Here is a 24,521-nt window from a genome sequence, read left to right as displayed (position 1 = left end):
ACAAGTTGATCAAGTTGACAACCCGACTACAGTAATGTGTAATGATTTTAATGCCATAATGGGGAGACATTCATATGCAACTCCTTACGATATGTACCGAGGTGGGTCCACGAACAATCCGTATGGCAACACCGCATCCAGTTCAAGGGGAAGACATTCATCTGCAAATTTCTTTGACCTTAATATGGAGATGTCATCGACACAACAATCTGTGCAGTTTCCATTTGACACGATGGCTTCAAGCTCCAGGGGGAGGCATTCGACTGCGAGCTTTTTCGATCTCAATGTCGATATGGCTTCTAGTTCAATGGGAAGACATGCAAGTAGTAGGTTCTTCGACCTAAATGTGGAGCGCATGGAGGAACCATCATCTCCACCAGAAGAACCGCTTCGTGAGCCTGGTGCGGATGGTGCTGAGACCGGACTACTCATTCACCCAGAATCACCGCAATTCAACTCCGATGATGATGATGTAGATGAAGTTCCAGGAAATATAACACAAACTGACCCTCCTACACACATGTATGAAGCTGATTATGGTGCAATGTATTAGCCAGAATTTGCGGATATGCCTCATCTCGGTGACTATGGATATTACTCATCAATAAATAATGGTGAGTTATCTTTAGGCATGGAGTTTTCAAGCAAAGAAGAAGCGATGATGGCTATCAAAAATTACAATATCCATAATTCTGTTCAGTCCAGAGTCAACCGATCGACGACCGAAAAATATGTATGCTACTGTGCCCTACGCAAAAACGGATGCAATTGGATGGTTCGCGTATCGAAAATGAAGAGGAAAAACAACATATGGGAACTAACAGTATACAACGGTCCTCACACATGTTGTGCTGGAGGGGTCGACCAAGATCATCCCAACTTGGACTCTGAAATGATATGCCAAGCCATCATGCCCATGGTAAAAACAAGCTCTCATATAGCTGTTGCAGTGTTGATTTCAACTATACAATCGCAGTATGGGTACACTGTCTCCTATAAAAAGTTGGTTGGCAAAACAAAATGCCATTGTCAAACTTCATGGCGAATGGGATGCATCTTACAACGAACTTCCAGGTTGGTTTAGGCTGGTGCGGACGTTGAATCTTGGGAAAATTGTGGGCTTCGAAACCTCCTATGCATACCATAATGATCAAGTTCTTCGCGATCAAAGCCAATTCTACCAGGTTTTTTGGAGTTACCCACAGTGCGTTAATACTGCAAGCCTGTGGTCCAGATCGACGAGACTTTTTTGTATGGAACATACAAGCAAGTTTTATTATTGGCAGTTATCCAAGATGGCAATCGCAACATTCTTCCAGTTGCTTTTGCTCTTGTTGAAGGAGAAGATATAGATTCTTGGGCTTTTTTTCCTCTGAAATTTACGTGTACATGTTATCACGAGGGAAAACATTTGTGTCATTTCAGATCGCGGAGCTGGGATCAAAGCAGCAATGGAGTCTTTGGGTCCAATGTGGCAACCACCATTTGTCCAACATAGGTATTGTGTCTGACACATTACTGCGAACTATCATGGAATGTACAAGAAGAATTATGAGCGTCAATTAATTGTGCGTATGGGTAAGTGAAAGCAAGTTAGTAAGTTATACATTTTTTTATCATTTTAATTTTGCAAAGAAAGTAAGTTAGTAAGTTATACATTTTTTGATCAGGTTACGAACTACTTCCTTAAACGTTTGAATCAATGCTTCAAGATTTACAGGCGAAGAACGAGGAAGGATACGATTACATCAGCCTCATCGATAAAGAAATGTGGACGAACGCATATGATGGTGAATATCGATATGGACACATGACGACCAACTTGGCTGAGGCAATCAATTCAACCTTAAAGGGTGCACGTCACTTACTTGTAGCGGCTTTGGTAAAAACTACATATTTTCGTTTGGGGCGCTTTTTGCGAAGCTCGGGGGACAAGCTCAAACCTGGATGCAAGGCGGTCATGTCTATCACCCTAGATTAGTTGCAGATCTACAGAAAAAAGTTGATGCATCAAATGGAATGTCTGTAACAAGCTTCTCTAGAAGGCATGAAATGTTTCGTGTCACAGAGTTGCCGCGATCTCTTCAAGGGATTGATGTTGTGTCGTTAAGAGTAAATCTAAGGGACAGAACGTGAGACTGCGGGTTTTTTTCAAGCTCTGAAGTATCTATGCTCTCATGTGATAGCAACTTGCTCGCATACACGTCAAGACTATAACCATTTTGTGGATCCCGTATACCTACTATCTGAAGTTTTTAAGGTATACGAATTTGAGTTTCCCCCCATAGGTAATGACAAAGACCCTAATGAGGTTCAAGATTGGCTTCCGATTGTACCAAATCCGAGTTTATTGAGGGAGCGTGGTCATCCAAAATCCAATCGAATTCATTGCGATATGAATATTCGAGAAAGATCTAGACAAGACAGAAGATGTGAGCATTGTACAAACCCATGACACATTAGAACAATATGTCCACTTTTGAATCTATCAAGTAACAATTGATGAGGAAATGATGTATTTGTTTATCAAATAATAATTCTTGTATTTTAATTTGCATTTACTTCAAGTTAATGTCATTCGATAATCGCTGATGAAGATTAAAAAAACGAACACAATCATTAAATTTTATCAAACTAATAACAATTTGGTATTTAAATACAACAAACTTACAATAAGAATTAAATGGTAAATGATAACCAAATTACAATAACTGATATTAAATGGTAATAAACAAAATTAACTGAAATATATTAAAAAAAAGTCCAACAAATTTAACAAAATAAAGTAAGTATTAAATGAGAAATAATAAAAAATTACAATTAAACAAAATAAAGTAAATACAAATATAATAAAAAAATCTATCAATGCCTGCGTCGCGAATGTGTTCCGCAGGGCGGTGGCTGTCGGTCTCGAGGAGGATTTCTTCGTATCACTGGTTCTGACTCCTCGCTGTCATCGTCGTCGTCGTCGTCCTGAGCAGGTATATTAGGTTGATGAGGAGCTGATGACGATGAAGCACCTCCATAGAATAAGGACCCTGGAGGTGTATGACTGACTATTCCACCGGCCTGCGAAAACTGGGAAAACCCAAACATCGCTGATTATGAAAACTGTACAGGGAGGTGTCTGTGCTGCGGCCATGGATGATGAGGCTGAACCTGCCAAATATCCAACATATGAACCCCAAGTCAGATATGCAAACATAGACCCATAATAGCCTCCAGAAGGGGTGAATATGGCGGTGGCGGGGTCATAAAACCAGTTGAAGGCGGAGGCGGCTGTATCTGGTAATGGAAAGGCGATGGCGGCATCATATATAGCTGCGACATCATAAATGACTGCGGTGGCTGCTGTGAAGGTCCTGCTGGTACAGCTGAGGATGAACTGGAAGCACCTGCTCTCCGTCCACGAGTCGGGGGACGATGGTGCTATGTCGGTGAACGTCTCTGTCGACGTCGTGGAAAGGTCTACCCTCGTGCATCATCGGGAAGTAGAAACGGTTTCTCGTTACTGTTGAACCACTCATAATAATCCTCAGCATATATCAAGAAGTCAGTAAAAATGAGCTCTCTACGTGAAAGGCGCCGATGTCGATCCTCCCACAACATGACCCACTCATGATGCCTCACCAGCCAATATGTATCTGTCTTGCCGCGTCTATCTAAGCTATGCAACTCGCCCATATTGCGAGGTGCTTCCGGAATTGGTTGAAAACAACCAAATTGTCGGAGCACGCGATCAGTGGAGTGCCACTCGACGGTCGCATAACAGATCAGAGGGACCATCGCCATCCAAACATCTGATGGACCCCTCAACTCATGTGGGATCAACGCCCTCACAGCATCAGTAGAATATGGCACCCATTCAAACTAAAACAAATAATATATAATTTTTATCAAAATAATAATCTAATTATATAACTATAATCTAAAATCGATTTTTAAACATTAAAATTCATACTTGTGTGCCAGCCTTCTGATCGATTAACACCCTAATTTTTTTCTAAATCATTAGGTAGCTCCATATGATTTTTCCTATCAGTAGACCACCTATTCAAGGAAAAAAATTTATTATACGCTGTATAAAATTATTAATATACAAAATCAGTTTTATAATTACCATAGAAGTAGTGGAAATACAAATGGGTTCTTCACAACAGGACATAAAAAGGGCAATCGATACCATGCCCAAGACTGCAGCAGTAGGAGACATCTGCCGATAGCATTACGCCTGTAGTCAGTGGCTCCACACATCTCTCTGTACAACAAAGCCAAAACTGTCGAGCCCCAACTGAATGATCCGGCGAGACGAAAGTCGCTAAGATGTCGCAACCACATGCAGTGAACTAGGTTGCGTGATTTGTCCGGCATCAGCAACCCTCTTATCAACTGCAATATGCATGCCCGTGCATACATCTTAACCTCATCCTTAAAGGCGTCTGCGCTCAACTCCCGAAAATTGGCATCTAACCAATTTAACGGTATCCTACCTCCGATAAAACTTTCCGGGACACGTCCTAGATTATCCCGACACAAAGTAGTCCAAGATCCGGAAACTATCCCTGATATCACATCTCCATCCACCGGAAGCCCCAGGTGCATAGCAACATCCTCAAGCGTGATCGTGCACTCTCCGTATGGAAGATGGAATGTGTGGTCTCCGGCCTCCACAGCTCTACTAAGGCAGAAATAAGGTCTGGTTCTATCTTACAGGGACCCTGATATCTACCTATGTAACCAAATCCAGCCTCTACTAAATACGAAAAGACACGACTAGGTATCACTAACTTAAGATTCATAATAAAAGGATCTAATACACGGTCCTTCTCCTAAAAATAAATAATTATAAAAATTAATTCTTAATCTAATAATCATACATTAAATAAATCAACTAATTATTACTAATAATTTAAATTAAATTAAAACGTTAAAATGTTATTGTATCAGCAAAGTGTCGAGATATATGATTTCCATCCAAGCGAAGTAGGCTGCCTTCCATTATGTATCTGCAAAAGAATTATATTAGTAAAATATTAAATAAAGTAAAATACTTAAATAAATTAAATACATAATATTAAAAATATTATAAAATATACCTTAAACAGAGAGAGTATTTAAGAGAATTTGAGAGAATTTGGTATGATGAAAGTGATTGAGGATGTGGGTATTTATAGGGAGGATTGGGGTGTGAACGGGTGGGTAATTAAAGGTATAACGCGCCCTCTATCCGCGCTATACCCCACGTGTCAGATAACCAGGTATAGCGCGGCCCCTGATCCGCGCTATACCCCTACATGGTGCATAGCACGGATCAAAGGCTGCGCTATACCCACGTGTAACCCATGTCAGCGTATAGCGCGGGGCAGGGGGCGCGCTATACCCCACGTGGCGCCAAATCAGCATATAGCGCGGGGCAAGGGTCGCGCTTTACTACTACGGGTGTTAGATCGGGAAATATAATCTAACCGGTGTTAGAGATCGGTAAATATACCGATCACCGGTGATTTTTTGGGAAAAACGCCGACATTTGACATGCAAGCTAAAGAAGTCCATATATTGATTGAAATAAGCTTCTCAATAATAACATTCATAACTCCATGAGTCTATCTCTTCATTTGATTTTGTTTTCCATATATAGATCAACGCATATATTAGAAGGTGTGATAGTAAAATTTGTTTCATTATTTTAGATATGGATGACATTTTACTTGCAATAAAGGAGATAATATATTACATGAGGTAAAATAACTTTTTCTAACACTTGATATAAAATATAGATTGATACATCTTATGTCATTGGCATTAAGATTCGTCAAGATAAACATCGCTATATTTTACGTGTATCTCAAGAAACCTATATAAACAAAAAAAAATTAGAATGAAAGATTGTTCTTGTGTTGCTTCTATCATTAAGGACGATATCTTCAATTTGAATTGATACCTGAAGAATGATGTTGAGAGTAAAAAATAAAAACAGTTAATATGCTTCTACTATTAAAAGCCTGATATATGCTCATGTCTGCACAAGATTTTACTTTACATTTACAGTTTGAATGTTGAAAAGTTGTTGGAGCAATTTATATAATATTGGTCACTAATTAAAGAGCTATAAAGAAAGTTTTGAGATATCTTAAAGGGACAGAAAATAAAATGCTTACTTATAAATGATTATACCGTTTGGAGGTGATTCTAACTTTTTTGTTGCATTAATTCATTTAAAACAAAATCATATTATATATTTATGTTTGTTGGCGTAACTATATCTTGAACGAGTGTCAAATAGACCTTAACTTCTACTTCCACTATGGTGGTTGATTTCGTTTCATGTTTTGAGACTATCTCATATAGAGTATGGTCGAAGTGTTTCATTTATTGGCTTAGTCTTGTGGATTCAATTTCTAAATCATTAGTAATATATCTGTGACAGTTTAGTTTATTGTCTTTATGACAAAGAACAATAAAAGTGCAAGTTGTAAAGTAAACATACCAAAATTAAATAGCTAGATATAACATAATATATTATAGAAAAAAAAAGTGATTATTGAACACATTAACATTGAAAATATGTTAGTTGATCATTTTACTAAAGGTATAGCATCTAAGGGTGTTCATATGGGTAGCAAAGATTTTGAGTATCAAAAATTCGATATGTGAGTCGGTCCATAATAATCAGGTATCCGCAAGTCGAGTATTCATTAATCTGAATAACAGGATACCTGATTCATTAATCTGAATAATCAGGTATACGCTTGTCTTGTATGTGTCAACGGAAACCGACAATGGCTTCGGCACACCAATTGCATAGGATACTAGCACGATACAGCGGCTAGCAAGCGCGGAGGCCATAAAAAGGATTTACAGGAGTTTTGGAGGACTTCATACAAAGAAGAATATCAATGAGATTTTCATCGGATGAAGCACTGATCAAATTTCCATGTTTGTTCGGTGGAAGATCCAATCTTGTGCCTTCAAATCCTTTCTTGTTGCTATATCCGGAGTCTCCCATGGTTTTCCTCGAACTCTTAACTTTGATATTTGTTGTATCCGTAAACTCCACCCCATTTATCTTTTCAATCTTTTCTAAGGTTGTTTTTATCCGTCTTTGTCATTTTATCAGTAGATCTCGGTTTCTTGTTCTTTTTTATTTGATTATTGTTTACTCATTTTATATATTTTTAGTTATGTTTTTTTTCTTCTGTTTGATTGATCATCCTGTTTGTAAACGAATAAGCATAATATATATAATGAGTAAACAATAATCAAACAAAAAAGAATAAGCAAATCGAGATCTACAGATAAAATGACAAAGACGGATAAGAACAACGTTAGAAAATATTGAAAGGATAAACGGGGGTGGAGACCACGGAGACAGCAAATATCAAAGTTAAGAGTTCGAGTAAAACCATGGGAGACTCCGGAGATATCAACAAGAAAGGATTTGATCTTCCACCGAACAAGCATGGAAATTTGATTAGTGCTTCATCCGATAAAAATCTCAACGATATTCTTCTTCGTATCAAGTCCTCCAACACTGGGCTTGCTCGCCACTGTATCGTGCAAGTATCCTATGCAATCAGTGTGCCGGAGCCATTGTCGGTTTTCGTTGACACATACAAGCCAGGCAAGATCCCAGACAACGATATCTTGTAGTTGATCAAGGAGAACTTCGATTTCAAGCCAGGAATGATCTCTACCAACCTCGATTTGAAGAGATGAGGCAAGTTTAGGTACCAAAAGACCGCTGCTTACGATCATTTTGGACGTGATGACCCAGATTTCACTTGGGATATTGTCAAGCCTCTTAAACTAAAAGCCTAACTCGGTTTGGTTACATAAAAATTTCAACAAATGATTTTTATAGTAGCCATGATTCTGGTACACAACATAAGAATAAAGAAACATGTGATTTTTTACATAAATTGTCTATTATTATTATATTCAAAATTTGTTCCTAATGAAGAACACCATTTGTGCTACTATGCTTTGTTCAATGACAGTCATTCATAAGTCTAAATTGTCTCAAATACAACAAAAGAACATAATTCTATCATGAATGTAACCACAAACGATCGTGCAACCGCTCATCAAAAGGTCGCTTTGGGAACTGGTTGCTCAACTTGCAAAATGCAGGAAGGATCTGGCTACAAACACCGCACCTGAAACAAGCAAAGTTTTCAAAAAGACCATGGGTAATCAACTAAGTTAAATGAATTTAAACATTAAACAACGAGCATATTTTATTTTCTCGATTTCTAGCCCAGTTCTATAACAACCCATTTCCAAAATTTGCCTCCTCTCCCAAATCCTTGTTCTACTCTTCCACAGAAACATTTAGATGAACACCTTGTCTGCATAATGCTCTGATTAAACCCTACATGAAGATGTTACTTGCCATGAGGCTCCATAATTGATAACAGTCTGCAGGCACATAAAAAAAAGTAACAAAGTCGATTAACATACTTTAATATTTTACAAAATAAACCCATTAAGATGAAAAAGATTTACATGAGTTTTGGAGGACTTGATACGAAGAAGAATACCGCTGAGATTTTCATCGGATGAAGGACTAATCAAATTTCCATGCTTGTTCGGTGGAAGATCCAATCCTATGCCTTCAAATCCTTTCTTTTTGCTATCTCTGGAGTCTCCAATGGTTTTCCTCGAACTCTTAACTTTGATAGTTGTTATCCCTGTGAACTCCAATTGTACTACAGCAAAAAGTGTTTTTAGCGGTGTTTTCAGAGCGCCGCTAAAATATTTCCCAGCGCAAGTAAAAGCACCGCAACAGTTAACGACGTTTGTGAAATGAAAATGACACAAAAGGTTAAGTTCTATAGCGACATTTTTCTTATAAACGCCGCTATTAATTATATATATAGTGAGATTTTTATTTACAAATGCCGCAAATGTGTACACCATTAGTGGCGTTTCTTCATAAAATGCCGCAAAAGAATCTGACTTACGGTTGCTTTTATTTACAAACGCCACTATGATTAACTGATTTCGCATATATCATTTTCTACTCTATTTTACCCAAATTTATTATCATGTAACATTATCTAATAACAATAAATCTATAATTTAATTATGACACAAATAATGTAGAAAACATTTAGCAGCATCCAAGAAAAAATAAATAGTAAACATAGTTGCACACTTGCACTTAATAGTGTCCAACGCAAACCAAAGAATAAAACATAGGTTCCACTTCCTATTGTTCAAGCCAAACAAAATATTAAACAAAACTGACAGTTATCAAGAGAAATTTGGAGTTGTATATCTCAAGGACAACTCTCCTCCATATGCCTAAGCAACAAACCTCTAATTTCAGGAGAAATTAATAAGAAACAACCCGTCTGTTCTTATCCATTAGTACTTCAAGGGCAAAAAAGTATAATTTGATTGCTTTTGGCACCTCCTCTGATAACTCATCAAGTTCTTTTATTGCTTTAGGAATGCCATATGGTTCAAGAGTCAACACTTACATACGCGATATAAATTCATGCTTACAAACTAATGCTATTCTAGCACTGTAACACTTACATACACAATATAAAATGAAGCACTGCAGCAATATATTCATAAAAATGAATTTCCATTAAATACACTCAATATGAATTCCTACATAGTTTCCTAAACATGCAGCACATTCAAAACATTTCAATCACTAATTAGTTTTATATTCAAAACACTCAATATGTTGATATGAATATTCAAGGAATCTAAGTAAGCTGCTAATATGAATATTAGCTTAAAAATGCATTCATACTAGGAACTGAGAGAAATAGTACTACAAAAGTAAAATGGATTCGTTAAATACCATGTAATAGATCAAGTTCAAAGCTGGATGGTCCAAAACATCAAGTGACACGGCCTCATCAAAGGCAGATAAAACCACCTGCATGTAGAGAAAGTAGTTTAAAGAAAGCAAATAAAGCACAAGAAAAATGTTTTGCAACGAAATCAAGAAATCAGCAACTTAATGTTAATGTTTCTAAAGGTTGATGGAAAGAGTTTTATTGTCCAACAGTTATCAAGCTAAAAGGGTAAAGATCGGCATCTGATGTAACTTGATCTATGAGAACCAGGATTTTCTCATTCCATTCAGCTTGACCAATTTCTATTTCTCTATGACAAAGGATAGAATGCACTCCGGGGCAAGTGAATCTACCTGGATTGCAGTCTCCCATGTTCCAAAATGCAGGAGCTACCAAATGACAATGCAAGCTTTGGGCGACGGTCAGATTACTCCTCCCGCAGCATGCAACCAAAATTTCCTTTGCATATGGAAAATCTAGAGACAGTTCTGGCTTATGGAAAAAGGACAAACGCTCAAAAGAAAATGTACAACCTTCGTTTGCCGGATTGTTATAGAAAAAAAGTAGGGTGTGGCGAAGAAGAAAGACATACTTGGTGGTTGGTCGGAAAAGTGCGACGACGACAATGCTGGTGGTGGATGTGCTAGGTTAGGGATTGGAAATCTGTTTGAAACAAAAAGAGAGCTAAATGATTGAGATTTGGGTATTTTATTAAAATTTACGATGTTTATTTTAAATATGCCACTAAAGTATCAAACTATTGTGGCGTTTTCAAAAAAATGCCACCTTTTATTAGTCTATCACGACATTTGTAAAAAAACGCCACCAATATATGACTTTTAGCGGCGTTTCTCTAAAAACGCTACCTTTTAACTGTATATCACGGCGTTTATACAAAAACGCGACTAAAACATCACTATATATCAAATTTGGTGTAGATGATGATTTGGAGTGTTCGATAGTGGTATAATCATATTTCAGATGTTGACATTCAATTCAAGCAATGACAGAGGTACTTATGTTCGATCTTTTCATTACGTTTATGCTCATTTTTACTTACATTTCAATCTTTTGTAATACAATATTTGTTGTGGTTCAACACGAAGATTTCTTTGTATTGATTCTAAGTTTGTTCTAAGTAAAGCTATCCACCAATACATCCAAAAACCATGGTAGATGGAACCATAAAAACTTGGAAAAGAAAAGGAAAACAAAATTCATCCATCAATTTATTAATTGGACAAAGCATATCTTAGGGTGAAGAAAGGTGATTCCACCAATATTGCCAGTACCAGGAATAAGGTCAATATCAAGCTTTGGACAATCAGTCTTCAAATCATAATCCCATCCCAATATACCTGTTCTATACGAAACCCTCAATTTCATCTCCACAACAAAGCTCATTTCCCCCTTCTCCTCATCTTCCTTCATACCTTCCAACACCCAATCATCAACGTATGGCTGTTCTTCCCCACACTGAGCACTGTTGAACAGCAATTTCAACAGGCTCTGCTTCTTTGGCCCCAGGTGAATTGCATCCACAACAGCACACGAAATCGGGTTACTGTGATTGTAATACAACGAGCTGTTGAAGCTGTGTATGGACATCTCCAACACGCTGTTTCGGTTTGCGAACAACACTGTCATGTCCCATCTTGTATGAGTCAAGAAGCATTATACATTGAGGCCTGACATTGAGATGGAATGAATTTTGAGTGTCAACGGCTGCTGGTGCGGTTTTGGAGCGTATTTTGATGCCATGGTGATTCCGATTATCAAGATGATCATCCCAGTGACTGTGCCAAGTATTGTAAGAGCCAACTGTAGGTTGCTTGAATATGACTTTGGTTCCCCATTGGCCATAATTTTTCCTGCAGGATACATCAATAAAACACTAATTAAACCCCGTCTCTAGAAACTTAAAAAGGAGATCAAAATCCAAGAAATGTTGCAGTAAATACCCTTGGCAGTTGACAATGGCGAAACTAGTGAACGCCCTTGGTTTCACCAGGAAAAATTTGAACAGTTAAGTTGGACCTTCGTTTGTACTATGATATGATCCTACGAGGGATTGTTCCTTCTTTTCTTTTAGAAGTTAGAAGAGGAAATGGTTTAAGTTTTGATGATATTCAGCGATTTAGAAATGGAAAAGGATGGTGAAGCATTAACGGTTTTAGCGTCTCTCTAGATTCAAAGTGAGCAGTTTTTAAGAAACGGCGCAAATTTTGGCAAAAGACATCTACAACTATAAATGGTTTTTTTTTTTAAAAAAAAAAATCTTAATTCTTAACATTTTATTTTAGATTTAAATATTTTTTTATGTTAATGGTTAACTGGTTAAGGATTAATGTCTGTTTATTGATTGAACATATTTATATAGATTAAAATATTGACGTGATATATTCATACATGATTTAGTGACCATGTAATATAGTTTTATGCGAATTGTAATCTACAATTTCAATCATTAAATTAATGTGGAATTTGTTGAAACGATTTTTTTTTTAAAGTGATATTTTAAAACCACACATTTTTTATTTATTCTTGTGATTAATTTTAATTAAAAAGTAATGTGATTTTAGAAAACCTCTCATTTCGAAAATTTAGAAATTTCTTCACGATAAAAACACAAGTTCGAAGAGTCGCCACCAATATTTGATTAGGGTGTGATTGGGCACCCAAAAATGTTTTTGTTATTTTAAATAAAAATTAATTTTAATTAAAACAACAAATGAAGGTCTGCGCTACCAGAAAATGAGTTCGGGAGTCGATTAGGCGTGGGGAAGGATTAACACCCCACAGCGCCTTAAATCGGTACCTAATCGATTAATTAACGTCTTTGCAATGAAATTTACAAATTCAATTTTAATTTGATTTATGATCCCAACAAAACAATAACATATGAATATTAGAATATTCTAAAGCACAAAAATATATTAAATTAAAATTACCCAGCCTTTTAGAAAGATATAAAATATTTGATTATTTAAAAATATCGAGACCAGATATTAAATGAGATATAACAACCTTTTTTCGACAAATTTAACTAGTCGAACATTTCTTTTTCTTCCATTCCCAAATTTTAACGTGATGAATCAATTTTTAGGTGTCACCCTTAAAACAATTATGTAATAATGCTGAGTTATGCACGCGAGACTATCATGCAAATTATACAAAATGATGTCATGCAAAAATTAATTAAGCAAACATTATGATTAAAAATATATGTGACATTTTAATACAAAAATTCCATACATATATTTTAATTAAAAAATTATAAACCATGCATATTAACCTATAATGTATAAATGTGACTCAAATATAAAAATAAAAACATAACCTGCTAAACTATAAATTTTAAAAAAAATATATATATATATACATGTTAAAATAATGACTAAATTTAAATACACATTAAATTAAATATGCAAATCGAAAATTAAACCAGGGACTTAAATAAAACAACATGCATAAACAAGGGACCTACACCTAGATAACCCAACCAAATTACAACTAAAATTAAAACAGAGAAAATAGTTAAATCAGGACAAACACAAAAGATTAAATTCAAAAGCATTCCTAAATGTGACTGAAGTATAAAACAAGCTTAAATATTGGGGACTGAAAATCTAATTTAACCTTCATCTTCAATGACTAAAAATTAATTTACCAAGAACAATATATATATATATATATATATATATATATAACCTAAATAAACTAAACACTATGACAAAAACATTGCAATTTTTGTAGCTAGGAGGCATCCACGGCACTTCAACCGTAATCGAAGTTGTTTGGTTGTTATTTAGAACAACATCTATAAACTTAGGAATTGCATCAGAAGCACCAATTTCAACACACACTTTGGCAAATTCTAATCTAGATTTCATGCCAGTGATAGAATCCATTGAGAGTGGGTAACCTATGGCACTTGAAATATAGCTAAGGCCGTCACAAGAGAATAGTTCTAAAGGAACGTTAAACAAGTGTACCCAGATAGGAATTCTAGATAAGTCTAAATGCAGTTTTTCCATGTTTGGAACCCATTTCCTTAGGATTAAAGGTTTATTAAAGATATGCCATGGGCCATTCTCCAATACCCAGTTCCGTGCTTGTTCCGAACTAAACGAAAATAGGTCAAGGTTATTACCTGCATAGCTGACCTACAATTTTGCTCCTTGTAAGGGTTTTCTCCTCAGAGAATTTGTTGCAGAGAAGCAAGTTTGGGAGCAACTTCTAAGAATTGCCCAACAAGCGAGAGTCTCCATTCAACAATTCCACCTTCGAACACTTTAAGCGGAGGATGAACATTTGGAATTCCATCTCGAGAAATTGGGGGAAAATGTTGTAATTGGTTTCCAGTAGAGCATGAGAACAACTTGCGCCAGTCCATTAATAAACTGTGAGAAATTTGAACAGGCTCGAGAATTTGGGGGAAAATATTGTAACTGGTTTCTAGTAGGGCACGAGAACAACTTGCGCCAGTCCATTAATAAACCGTGAGAAATTTGAACAGGTTGAAGAAGAGTGAAAGCAGAAAGATCTTTGAAGGGACGATTGGTTTGCCGGAAGCAAAGCAGCTAATTTCTCATAATCCTTTAGCCCCGCTAATGAGCGTCGAGAAACTCATTCTTGCTTTGGGTTCACAGCAGTACTAGCACATTTTCCTTAAAAACTTTAAAATTGTAAAAAGATGATGTCACTTCAACCTCTCTAGTTCCTGAAGCTGTTTGTCTTGAAGGAAATCAAATTTTAAAGGTTGATGGTTCAAAACCTTATTCGTACCAATCATTAGAGGATAATGATACAGGAAATCAAAATCAGTTTAGAGGTGCAACACTCAGGAGATGACCCTGATGATTCGGGTGATCCCATAAAACCAGACTCATCTACTGCCACTATCATCGCTCAAGAAATTGCTTCTGATCTTAATGTTGTAGAAAATCTGAAACTTCCAGAGCATTCACGCAGCTCTGCTGATTGTATTTTTGCTCCTACAATTATCAATAAAAAAGTTAGAGGAAGGCATGCTAAGGTTCAAAATGCATTAACAGGGTCAAGCAAAAAATTTGAACTTCTAAGCACGATTGATGATGCACAATCTACTGCAGAGAATCAAGGTAAAAAAGTTAGAGCAACAGCTTCTGGTGTTGAATAATTAATAAAATAACTCAGAACTAAAAAGAAGACACATCTTGACAAATCTAAGGGCTCATCAGGAGGAAGCAATGGAGGGGATTCAGGCTCCTCATCCCAAGGAAAATGATCATTTTCTTCTGGAATGTAAGAGGATTTAATAATCCTCTTAAACAAGGCCAAGTTCTTCGAAGGGCAACCCAGAATAATGTAGATATTCTTTGCTTGATGGAAACTCGAGTGAAAGTAGAAAAATCTGCTAATATTTTAGCAACTTCTTTTGAGAATTGGAATGTTCTCACCAACTATGACTTTGCAGTAAATGGCAGAATATGATTTTTGTGGAGGAATAGACTGGATTTCTCCTTATGTAATGCAACAGATCAAAGTATCACTGTTAAAGGTCTGTTTAAAAATGCTCCTTTCATCATCATCACAATCTATGGTAGTAATAACGGTATTACTAGAAGGCAGCTTTGGCAAGAACTCCGACATCTCGATTCAAATTTTTAGTGACATCCCTTGGCTCTTGGGAGGGGATTTTAATGTCACCTTGAACAATTATGAAAGCGCTGAATTTATTAATATTGTTAGTCAATCATGGAGTATGGCAGCACAAGGCAATCCTATGAAGTCTTTATTCTTAAAGGCAGCACAAGGCAATCCTATGAAGTCTTTATTCTTAAAGCTTAATCGTCTCAAAGTCAATCTTAAACAACTCAATAAAGATTAGTTTAGTGACATCACGGCTTGAGTTAGACAAAAAAAGAGAAGAACTCGAAAGGTAGCAAATTCTTACTTTAAGAGGTGTTGATTCCATAGAAAAAGAACTTCAGTTGCAGAGAGAGCTCAACTCTTTACAAGAAGTTGAGTCCATGTTTTTAAACCAAAAGGCTAAATTACATTGGCTTAAGGAGGGTGACAAATGCACAAAGTTCTTTCACTCAATCATTGCTACAAAGAACAAGAGACAAACTATAAGGGCCCTTGTCAACAGTCGGGGGAAAAAACTATAATCATTTGATGAAATGTCCTCGGAAATAATAGAGTATTTCAAAAATCTTTTAGGCTCCAAGGATCCTAATGTTAAAGAATGTCCTGCTACACTTCTTAAAGATCTGATGCAACCTATTTCTTCCTTTGGAGATTCTGAAAACCTTATCAAGGAAGTTACTAGTGATGAGATCAAAGATGTTATTTTCAATCAAGGCAACGACAAGGCCCCCGACCCCGACAGTTTTACTTCTCTCTTTTTCAAGAAAGCTTGGTCAGTGGTGGGCAATGATGTTATTAAGGCTATTAAGTAATTCTTCCAAGAATCTTATATCTATCCAGCCTTTAATGCAACAATTATTGCTTTGATTCCAAAAAAGCCGAATCCTAGCAAAGTATCTGACTCCTTCGGGAGGAAGATCATTTCGCCGAGGTGTGCACTTAAAATTGATCTTTAAAAGGCTTTCGACTCCATCAATTGGGACTTCATTCATGCTATTCTTAAAGCTTTGGATTTACCTTCTTTAGTCATTGAATGGATTGTATCTTGCTATAAGGACGCTAGATACTCCATTGCTCTCAATGGAAGCTTGGTTGGATATTTCAAGGGAGCTAAGGGAATCAAACAAGGAGACCCTCTATCTCCTATGTTGTTCGTTCTGGTAATGAACATCCTTTCTAATATTCTCGATAATGCTGCTATTAGAGGGATTTTTGCCTTTCATCCTAAATGCAAAAAAATTAGACTTACTCGCTTGTCATTTGCTGATGATTTATTAATTTTTTGCAAATGAAACCTTGAGTCTGTTATGGGTGTTATTACTGCATTGGACTATTTCTATGAGTATTCAGGTTTGAAGCTTAATGCAAGCAAATGTGAGATTTTCACTGCTGGTATCTCCGCTAATAATCTTGATTCTATCATCAATTATTATGGTTTTAAACATGGTACACTGTCTGTTCGCTACCTGGGGGTTCCACTTGTCATAAGAAAACTAATTGAAAAAGATTGTCGAGCACTTCTTGACAATATCAATAGCAGACTCCATCAATGGTATATTAAGAAGATGAGCTATGCAGGTAGAATTGAGCTTATTAAAACCGTTCTCTATAGTGTTGCAAATTTTTTGTGCAGGCAGATTGTCTTACCTCGATCCATTATCAAGAATATGGAACAATTATGTTCTAGATTTTTCTAGAAAGGTTCGGACATTCCTACAACTGGTGCAAGGGTGAGTTGGGGGAAAATCTGTAAGCCTAAATCCGAAGCAGGCCTCGGACTAAAGGACATAAAGATATGGAATAAGGCATGCCTAATTCATCTTACCAGGAAGCTCCTCGCGGGGGAAGGTTCACTATGGGTTGCGTGGATCCATAATTACATAATTAAGCAGCAAGATTTATGGACCATTGATGAACATCCGAGTGTAAGCTGGTGCTTCAGGCAAATGCAGAAAATCAGAAGTGTTGCTAAATCAGTTCCGATCTCAGCATTAAAAAGTACAAAAGAAATTTGGGAAGAGATTCGTCCTAAAGACACTAAAGTCCCTTGGCATAAATTGATCTGGTACCCTCTCCATGTCCCGAAGTACAACATAATTTCCTGGATGGTTATTTTAGATCGTCTCCCCACTAGGGACAGACTTCAAAGATTTGGGCTTATTACCAGCGATCTCTGTATTTTCTGCTCGGATGCAAAGGAAACTAGAAATTATCTTTTTTCTAAGTGTGTGAAGGCTACATCCATTTGGAGATCAATCCTTCAAATGTATGGTTTGAACAAGCATTTCTTAACATGGAACAATCTGCTGGAGTGGGCGATCGCATCATGGAAAGGTAAATCACTGATATCCTGTATTCTGAAGCTCTCATGGTGTGCTTTTAACTACACCATTTGGGAGGAAAGGAATCGTAGAACCTTTAGAGGAAGTTGCAGAATAGAACCAGAAATTGTCTATGCTATTAAGGATATAATTGGATCTCTTATAAGTAATAGAGATATTAACAGAACAGATAGCACAAATTTAGACCTTTGTACTCACTGGGGCATAGTCTAGCTTTGTTGTAAGTAGTACCCCGCCATTGTTCCTTTGATTGTTTTGTACTATAGCAGTTTACTGCTAATTTGGGTAATAATATCTTATTTATCCAAAAAAAATAAATAAACTAAACCTAAGCTATCCCAATCTTCACGCAGAACATGCGTACATCTGTCTCCCTTCTCTCCACTCTCTATCTCTCTCTCGGCCACGCACAATGCCGCTCTAAACCTCTCGGCCAGGTTTTCTACACACCAAACGACCACCGTTCAACCACTGGGTAAAGCCCCAAACCAATCTAACTCCTTAGTTTTCTCTCTAGACCACAAACCTAAGACTAAGACTCATCAAATTGACCCCTAATTTCTACTTTAATGATCTTGACTCCAACAAAAACCCCAACCTACTAATGTAACCCAAAATCCCTCCTTCTAATTTATTAATGAATTTATTTCTAACTAACACAACCCCTTTGTTTTGATAGCATAAATTCGAACGATTCGGAGGCAAAATGAGATTAACCGCAACTAAGGTAAACATTTAAGTTATCTCTCTTATGTTTTTGACTTAGTTTAAATTCAAAACACGTGCATACACAAGAAAATGATGATAACAATGAAGAATGAAAACTAAAAAAATAGAGTAAATACCCTTTTGATTCTGTGTATTGCTTGGGTTCGACAAAAAAAGGTTCCTCTATTTCTTTTGATCCTCCAATAGCAAAAAAAATACAATATAATCATCTCCTTATGTTTTGATATTCTCTGTAAAAATAATCAATGGGGATGATTTTTTCTGCTTCTGTTTTCCCAGTTAATTACTGCTATCTCTCGGTTGATTCCTCTTTTTTTTCTAGCTATGTAAAACCGATCTCTTTTCCTTGGTTGATAGTTTTTTAGTGGTTCCTCCCATCTTTGTTCGAATCTCACTGTCCTTTTATAGTTGCTTGCAGTGGTCGTTCCACTGATGCCTTGTTTAGTGGAGGATTAGGTGTCCTTTTTTTTACTGTTTTAGTGGGATTTGGGTGGATGGCTAATTTGGTGTTGATTTTCAGATGGATGATGATTCAATGATGACGATGGTGGCCTCGGCAGTGGTTTTTAGGCTCAGACAAAAACGAGCATCTACACCTGCCTCTCTTTGCTCATTTTCGTGTAACGAGAATAGAGCAAAGATCAATAGATGGTCAAGTTTGTCCTGCCATGAGAATTTTAAAAGATTGATCCGCTTCACTGTAACTTCAAGATAAGTGAGACTTGAATAATCTTCGAATGACGAGTCCACTCCCTATTCTTTCAGAGATGATCAATCGAACATAAAAAAAACATAACTAAAACTATATATATTGAGTAAACAATAATCAAACAAAAAAGACCAAGTAAACCGAGATCTACAGATAAAATGACAAAGACGGATAAGAACAACCTTAGAAAAGATTAAAAGGATAAACAGGGGTGGAGTTCACTGAGACAGCAAATATCAAAGTTAAGAGTTCGAGGAAAACCATGGGAGACTCCGAAGATACCAACAAGAAAGAATTTAAAGGCACAGGATTGGATCTTCCACCGTACAAGCATGGAAATTTGATCAATGCTTCATCCGATGAAAATCTCCGCGATATTCTTCTTCGTATTAAGTCCACCAAAATTCCTGTAAATCCTTTTCATCTTAATGGGTTTGTTTTGTAAAATATTGAAGTTTGTTAACTGACCTTGTTACTCTTTTTTTGATGTGTCTGCAGACTGTTATCAATTATGGAGCCTCATGGTAAGTAACATCTTCATGTAGGGTTTTGTCAGCATTATGCAGACAATGTGTTCATCGAAATTTTTCTTTGGAAGAGTATAACAAGGATTTGGGAGAGAAAGCAAATTTTGGAAATGAGTTGTTATAGACCTGGGCTAGGAATCGAGAAAATGAAATATGCTCGTTTATTAATGTTTAAACTCATTTAACTTAGCTGATTACCTATGGTATTTTTGAAAACTTTGCTTGTTTTAGGTGCGGTGTTTGTAGCCAGATCCTTCCTGCATTTTGCAAGTTGAGCAACCAGTTCCCAAAGCTATCTTTCGTTTATACAAACATTAATGAATGCCCTGAAACGATGCAGAATATTCGTTACACTCCCACATTTCATTTTTATCGAGATGACAAAAGAGTGGATGAGATGTTCGGTGCCGGCGAAGAGCGGCTGCACGATTGTTTGTGGTTATATTCATGATAGAATTATGTTTGTTTCCTGTCTTTGAGACAATTTAGATTATGAATGTCTGTCATTGAATAAAGTATAGTAGCACAAATGGTGTTCTTTATTAGGAACAAAGTTTGAATACAATAATAATAGACAATTTATATAGAAAAAATCACATGTTTCTTTATTCTTATGATGTGTACCAGAATCATGGCTACTATAAATATCATTTGCTGAAATTTTGATGTAACCAAACTGAGTTAGGCTTTTGGTTTAAGAGGCTTGACAATCTCTCAAGTGAAATATGGGTCATCGCGTTTGAAATGACCGTAAGCGGTCTTTTGGTACCTAAACTTCCCTCCTCTCTTCAAATCGTAGTTGGTAGAGATCATTCCTGGCCTAAAATCGAAGTTCTCCTTGATCAACTGCTAGATTTCCTTGTTTGGGATCTTGCTTGTCTTGTATGTGTCAACTGAAATCGAAAATGGCTTCGGCACACCAATTGCATAGGATACTTGCACGATACAGCGGCTAGCAAGCGTCGAGGTCATGAAAAGGATTTACAGGAGTTTTGGAGGACTTCATATAAAAAAGAATATCGCTGAGATTTTCATCGGATGAAGCACTGATCAAATTTCCATGCTTTCTCAGGGGAAGATCCAATCTTATGCCTTCAAATCCTTTCTTGTTGCTATATCCGGAGTCTCCCATGGTTTTCCTCGAACTCTTAACTTTGATATTTGCTGTCTCCGTGGTCTCCACCCCCGTTTATCCTTCCAATCTTTTCTAAGGTTGTTCTTATCTGTCTTTGTCATTTTATCTGTAGATCATCCTGTTTGTAAACGAATAAGCATAATATATATAATGAGTAAACAATAATCAAACAAAAAAAAGAAACTGAGATCTACTGATAAAATGACAAAGACGGATAAAAACAACCTTAGAAAAGATTGAAAGGATAAATGGGGTGGAGTTTACGGAAACAACAAATATCTAATTAAGAGTTCGAAGAAAACCATGGGAGACTCCGAAGATATCAACAAGAAAGGATTTGAAGGCACATGATTTGATCTTCCACCGAACAACCATGGAAATTTGATCAGTGCTTCATCCAATGAAATTCTCAACGACATTTTTCTTCGTATCAAGTCCTCCAACACTGGGCTTGCTCGCTACTGTATCATGCAAGTATCATATGCAATAGGTGTGCCGGAGCCATTTCGTTGACACATTCAAGCCAGGTAAGATCCCAAACAACGATATCTTGTAGTTGATCAAGGATAACTTAGATTTCAAGCAAGGAATGATTTCTACCAACCCCGATTTAAAGAGAGAAGGCAAGTTTAGGTACCAAAAGACCGTTGCTTACGGTCATTTTGGACGTGATGACCCAGATTTCACTTGGGAGATTGTCAAGCCTCTTAAACTAAAAGCCTAACTCGGTTTGGTTACATAAAAAATTCAACAAATGATTTTTATAGTAGCCATGATTATGGTAAACAGCATAAGAATAAAGAAACATGTGATTTTTCACATAAATTGTCTATTATTATTATATTCAAACTTTGTTCCTAATGAAGAACACCATTATTATGCTTTGTTCAATGACAGTCATTCATAACTCTAAATTGTCTCAAAGACAAACGAACATAATTCTATCATGAATATAACCACAAACGATTGTGCAACCACTCTTCTCCGGCACCAAACATCTCATCCACTCTTTTGCCAGCTCTATAAAAATGAAATGTGGGAGTGTAACGAATATTATGCGTCGTTTTAGGGCATTCATCAATGTCTACATAAACAAAAGATAGCTTTGGGAAATGGTTGCTCAACTTACAAAATGCAGGAAGGATCTGGCTACAAACACCGCACTTGAAACAAGCAAAGTTTTCAAAAAAACAAACAAACAATGGGTAATCAGCAAAATTAAATGAATTTAAACATTAATCAACGAGCATATTTCATTTTCTCAACTTCTGGCCCAGTTCTATAACAACCTATTTCCAAAATTTGCATGTTCTCCCAAATCCTTGTTCTACTCTTCCACAGAAACATTTAGATGAACACCTTATCTGCATAATGCTGACAAAACCCTAAATAAAGATGTTACTTACCATGAGACTCCATAATTGATAACAGTCTGCAGGTTCATAAAAAAGTAACAAAGTCAATTAACATACTTTAATATTTTACAAAATAAACCCATTGTAATAAGTTAGTTGGGTAGAGCAAAAAAAAAGAATGGGGGCTCTCTAGGCGTACGTTAGCAGGCCTAATGGCCTCTCAGATTTTCCTCTTTCCTTATAATTCTTGCTTCGTCCTTTCAAGTTTTTTAATTGTTGGACTGGGCATGATCAGTTTTTAGATACTGTCAGGGCTTCTTGGCAGGATCATTGTAGTGGATCTGCCATGAGTTGCTTGTTCAACAAGTTGAGAAGACTCAAGCCTCTTCTCAATGAGTTCAATTTGAAATATTTCTCTGATATTTTTGATAGGGTCAGGACCAAGAGGATTGAACTGGAGCAAATGCAAATTCTTAATCTGGCCCATACAAATCATAGGAGCATTGATGAAGAGAGAAGAATTCATGCTGATTTAGTTGACTTGGAGATTGTTGAATATGATTTTTTTTCAGACAGAAAGCAAGTACATTGGCTTAAGGAATGTGACTTGAACACTAAGTTATTCCACCAGAGAGTCCAATCTAACAAGAAAATGAATATAATTATAATTATTAAAGATGAGGTTGGGCAGAGTTATGACTCCTTTGAAGGAATTGCTGCTGAGTTAGTGGGTTACTTCACTAATCTCATTGGCTCTCCTTATCCATTAGTTAAAGGTTGTTCTGTTGGTAACTTGAAAAATCTGTTAAACTATTTTTGCCTGAGGATGCTGCTACCTGTCTTATTAAGGAGGTGAGTGATGTTGAGATCAAAGAGGCCATGCTTAGGCAGGGGAAGGACAAAAGCCCAGGCCCTGATGGGTTCACCTATGGCTTCTTCAAGCCTGCCTTGGAAATTATTGGCAGTGATTTCATTGCTACTGTAAGGTACTTCTTCCAAACATCTTGTTTGCAACATGCATTTAATGCTACTACCTTAGTTCTGGTCCCTAAGTCCTTAAATGCATGTTTGGCTAAAGAATTTAGGTCTATCTCTTGTTGTTCAGTGATCTACAAAACTATCACTATAATACTTTTTAACAGGCTTATTCCTTACTTCCCTGGTATGATTTCTCATAACCAGTCTGCCTTTGTCAAAGGAAGGTATATAGTTGATAATACCCTTCTAGCTCAGGAGATAGTGAAAGAATACTCTATGAAGAGTCTTTCTCCTATATGTGCAATCAAAATTGATCTATAAAAGGCTTTTGACTCTGTCAATTGGTCCTTCTTGCTTTCTATTTTTGAGGCCATGGGGCTTCCCTCTGTGTTCTGCAATTGGATCAAAGTTTGTATTATTACCCCTATGTTCTCGGTTTGTTTCAATAGAAGCTTGGTGGGTTTCTTTAAAGGGGCAAGGGGTATTAGACAAGGGGATCCTTTATCCCCTTATCTTTTTGTCATTGTGATTAACGTTCTGTCCTCTCTTTTGAATGCTGCTGCCAAACAAAAAAATTTCAGATTTCATCCAAAATGTAAGAGACTCTCCCTCACTCATCTTTGCTTTACAGATGACTTACTAGTGTTCTGTCATGGTTCCTTTGAATCTATTTTGGGTGTTCTGAGCACCTTGGAGAATTTTTATGAATTATCTGATCTTAAGTTGAATGCAATGAAGACTGAACTTTATGCTCGCGGCTTGAACGATAGCACTCTTAATCTAATTCAGTCAGTTATTGGGTTTAGGGTGGCACATATCCCAGTTAGGTATCTCGGGGTACCCCTGGTTACTCGTAAACTCACTAGTAAGGATTGTGTTGCTCTTTTGGAGAGAATTAAAGTAGAGCTTAGTCAATGGTCCACTAAGAAACTTAGTTTTGGTGGAAGATTGCAACTTGTTAAGACTGTCCTCTTCAGTATCTTTAACTACTGGAGCAGGCAACTCATTCTCCCTAAGGGGATTATTAAGGACATAGAGAGGATTTGCATGCGTTTTTTCTGGAAAGGTTGTGACTCCCCTGCTAAAGGAGCACATGTGGGTTGGAGCCAGATTTGTTCACTAAAATCAGAGAGGGGCCTGGGACTTAGAGGCCTAGCTCTTTGGAATAAAACCTATTGCTTGTTGCTTATTAAAAATATTCTGGCTAACAATGACTCTCTTTGGATTGCATGAGTACTATTTTAAAAATGCAAATTTTTGGGATGTTGATTGTAAAAGCCACTTCAGCTGGATT

The 24,521-nt window shown here is 36.7% G+C and overlaps 1 protein-coding gene across 1 annotated transcript; it reads left to right on the top strand.

The window, feature by feature from the left end:
- The first annotated feature begins 19,474 nt into the window (after positions 1 to 19,474).
- On the top strand, positions 19,475 to 20,373 carry LOC120200789 (thioredoxin-like 3-3). Its single transcript, XM_039201540.1, has 3 exons — positions 19,475 to 19,641; positions 19,731 to 19,756; positions 19,991 to 20,373. The coding sequence occupies exons 1-3, from the start codon at positions 19,495 to 19,497 to the stop codon at positions 20,208 to 20,210; spliced, it is 393 nt and encodes a 130-aa protein (XP_039057471.1). The 5' UTR covers positions 19,475 to 19,494; the 3' UTR covers positions 20,211 to 20,373.
- The last annotated feature ends 4,148 nt before the right edge of the window (positions 20,374 to 24,521 follow it).

Source organism: Hibiscus syriacus, unplaced genomic scaffold (assembly GCF_006381635.1).
Source record: "Hibiscus syriacus cultivar Baekdansim isolate YM2019G1 unplaced genomic scaffold, ASM638163v2 tig00006570_pilon, whole genome shotgun sequence".
Lineage (NCBI taxonomy): Eukaryota > Viridiplantae > Streptophyta > Magnoliopsida > Malvales > Malvaceae > Hibiscus > Hibiscus syriacus.
The sequence above is the reverse complement of the archived record's forward strand: the minus strand, read 5'-3'. Positions and strand labels throughout refer to the sequence as shown.

Bases quoted from the DNA above. Each gene is read 5' to 3' on its own strand.
- LOC120200789 (XM_039201540.1), top strand. From the start codon at position 19,495: ATGGGAGACTCCGAAGATACCAACAAGAAAGAATTTAAAGGCACAGGA. The intron at 19,642-19,730 runs GTAAATCCTTTT...ATGTGTCTGCAG, and splicing joins TTAAGTCCACCAAAATTCCT to ACTGTTATCAATTATGGAGC. The intron at 19,757-19,990 runs GTAAGTAACATC...TGCTTGTTTTAG, and splicing joins ATCAATTATGGAGCCTCATG to GTGCGGTGTTTGTAGCCAGA.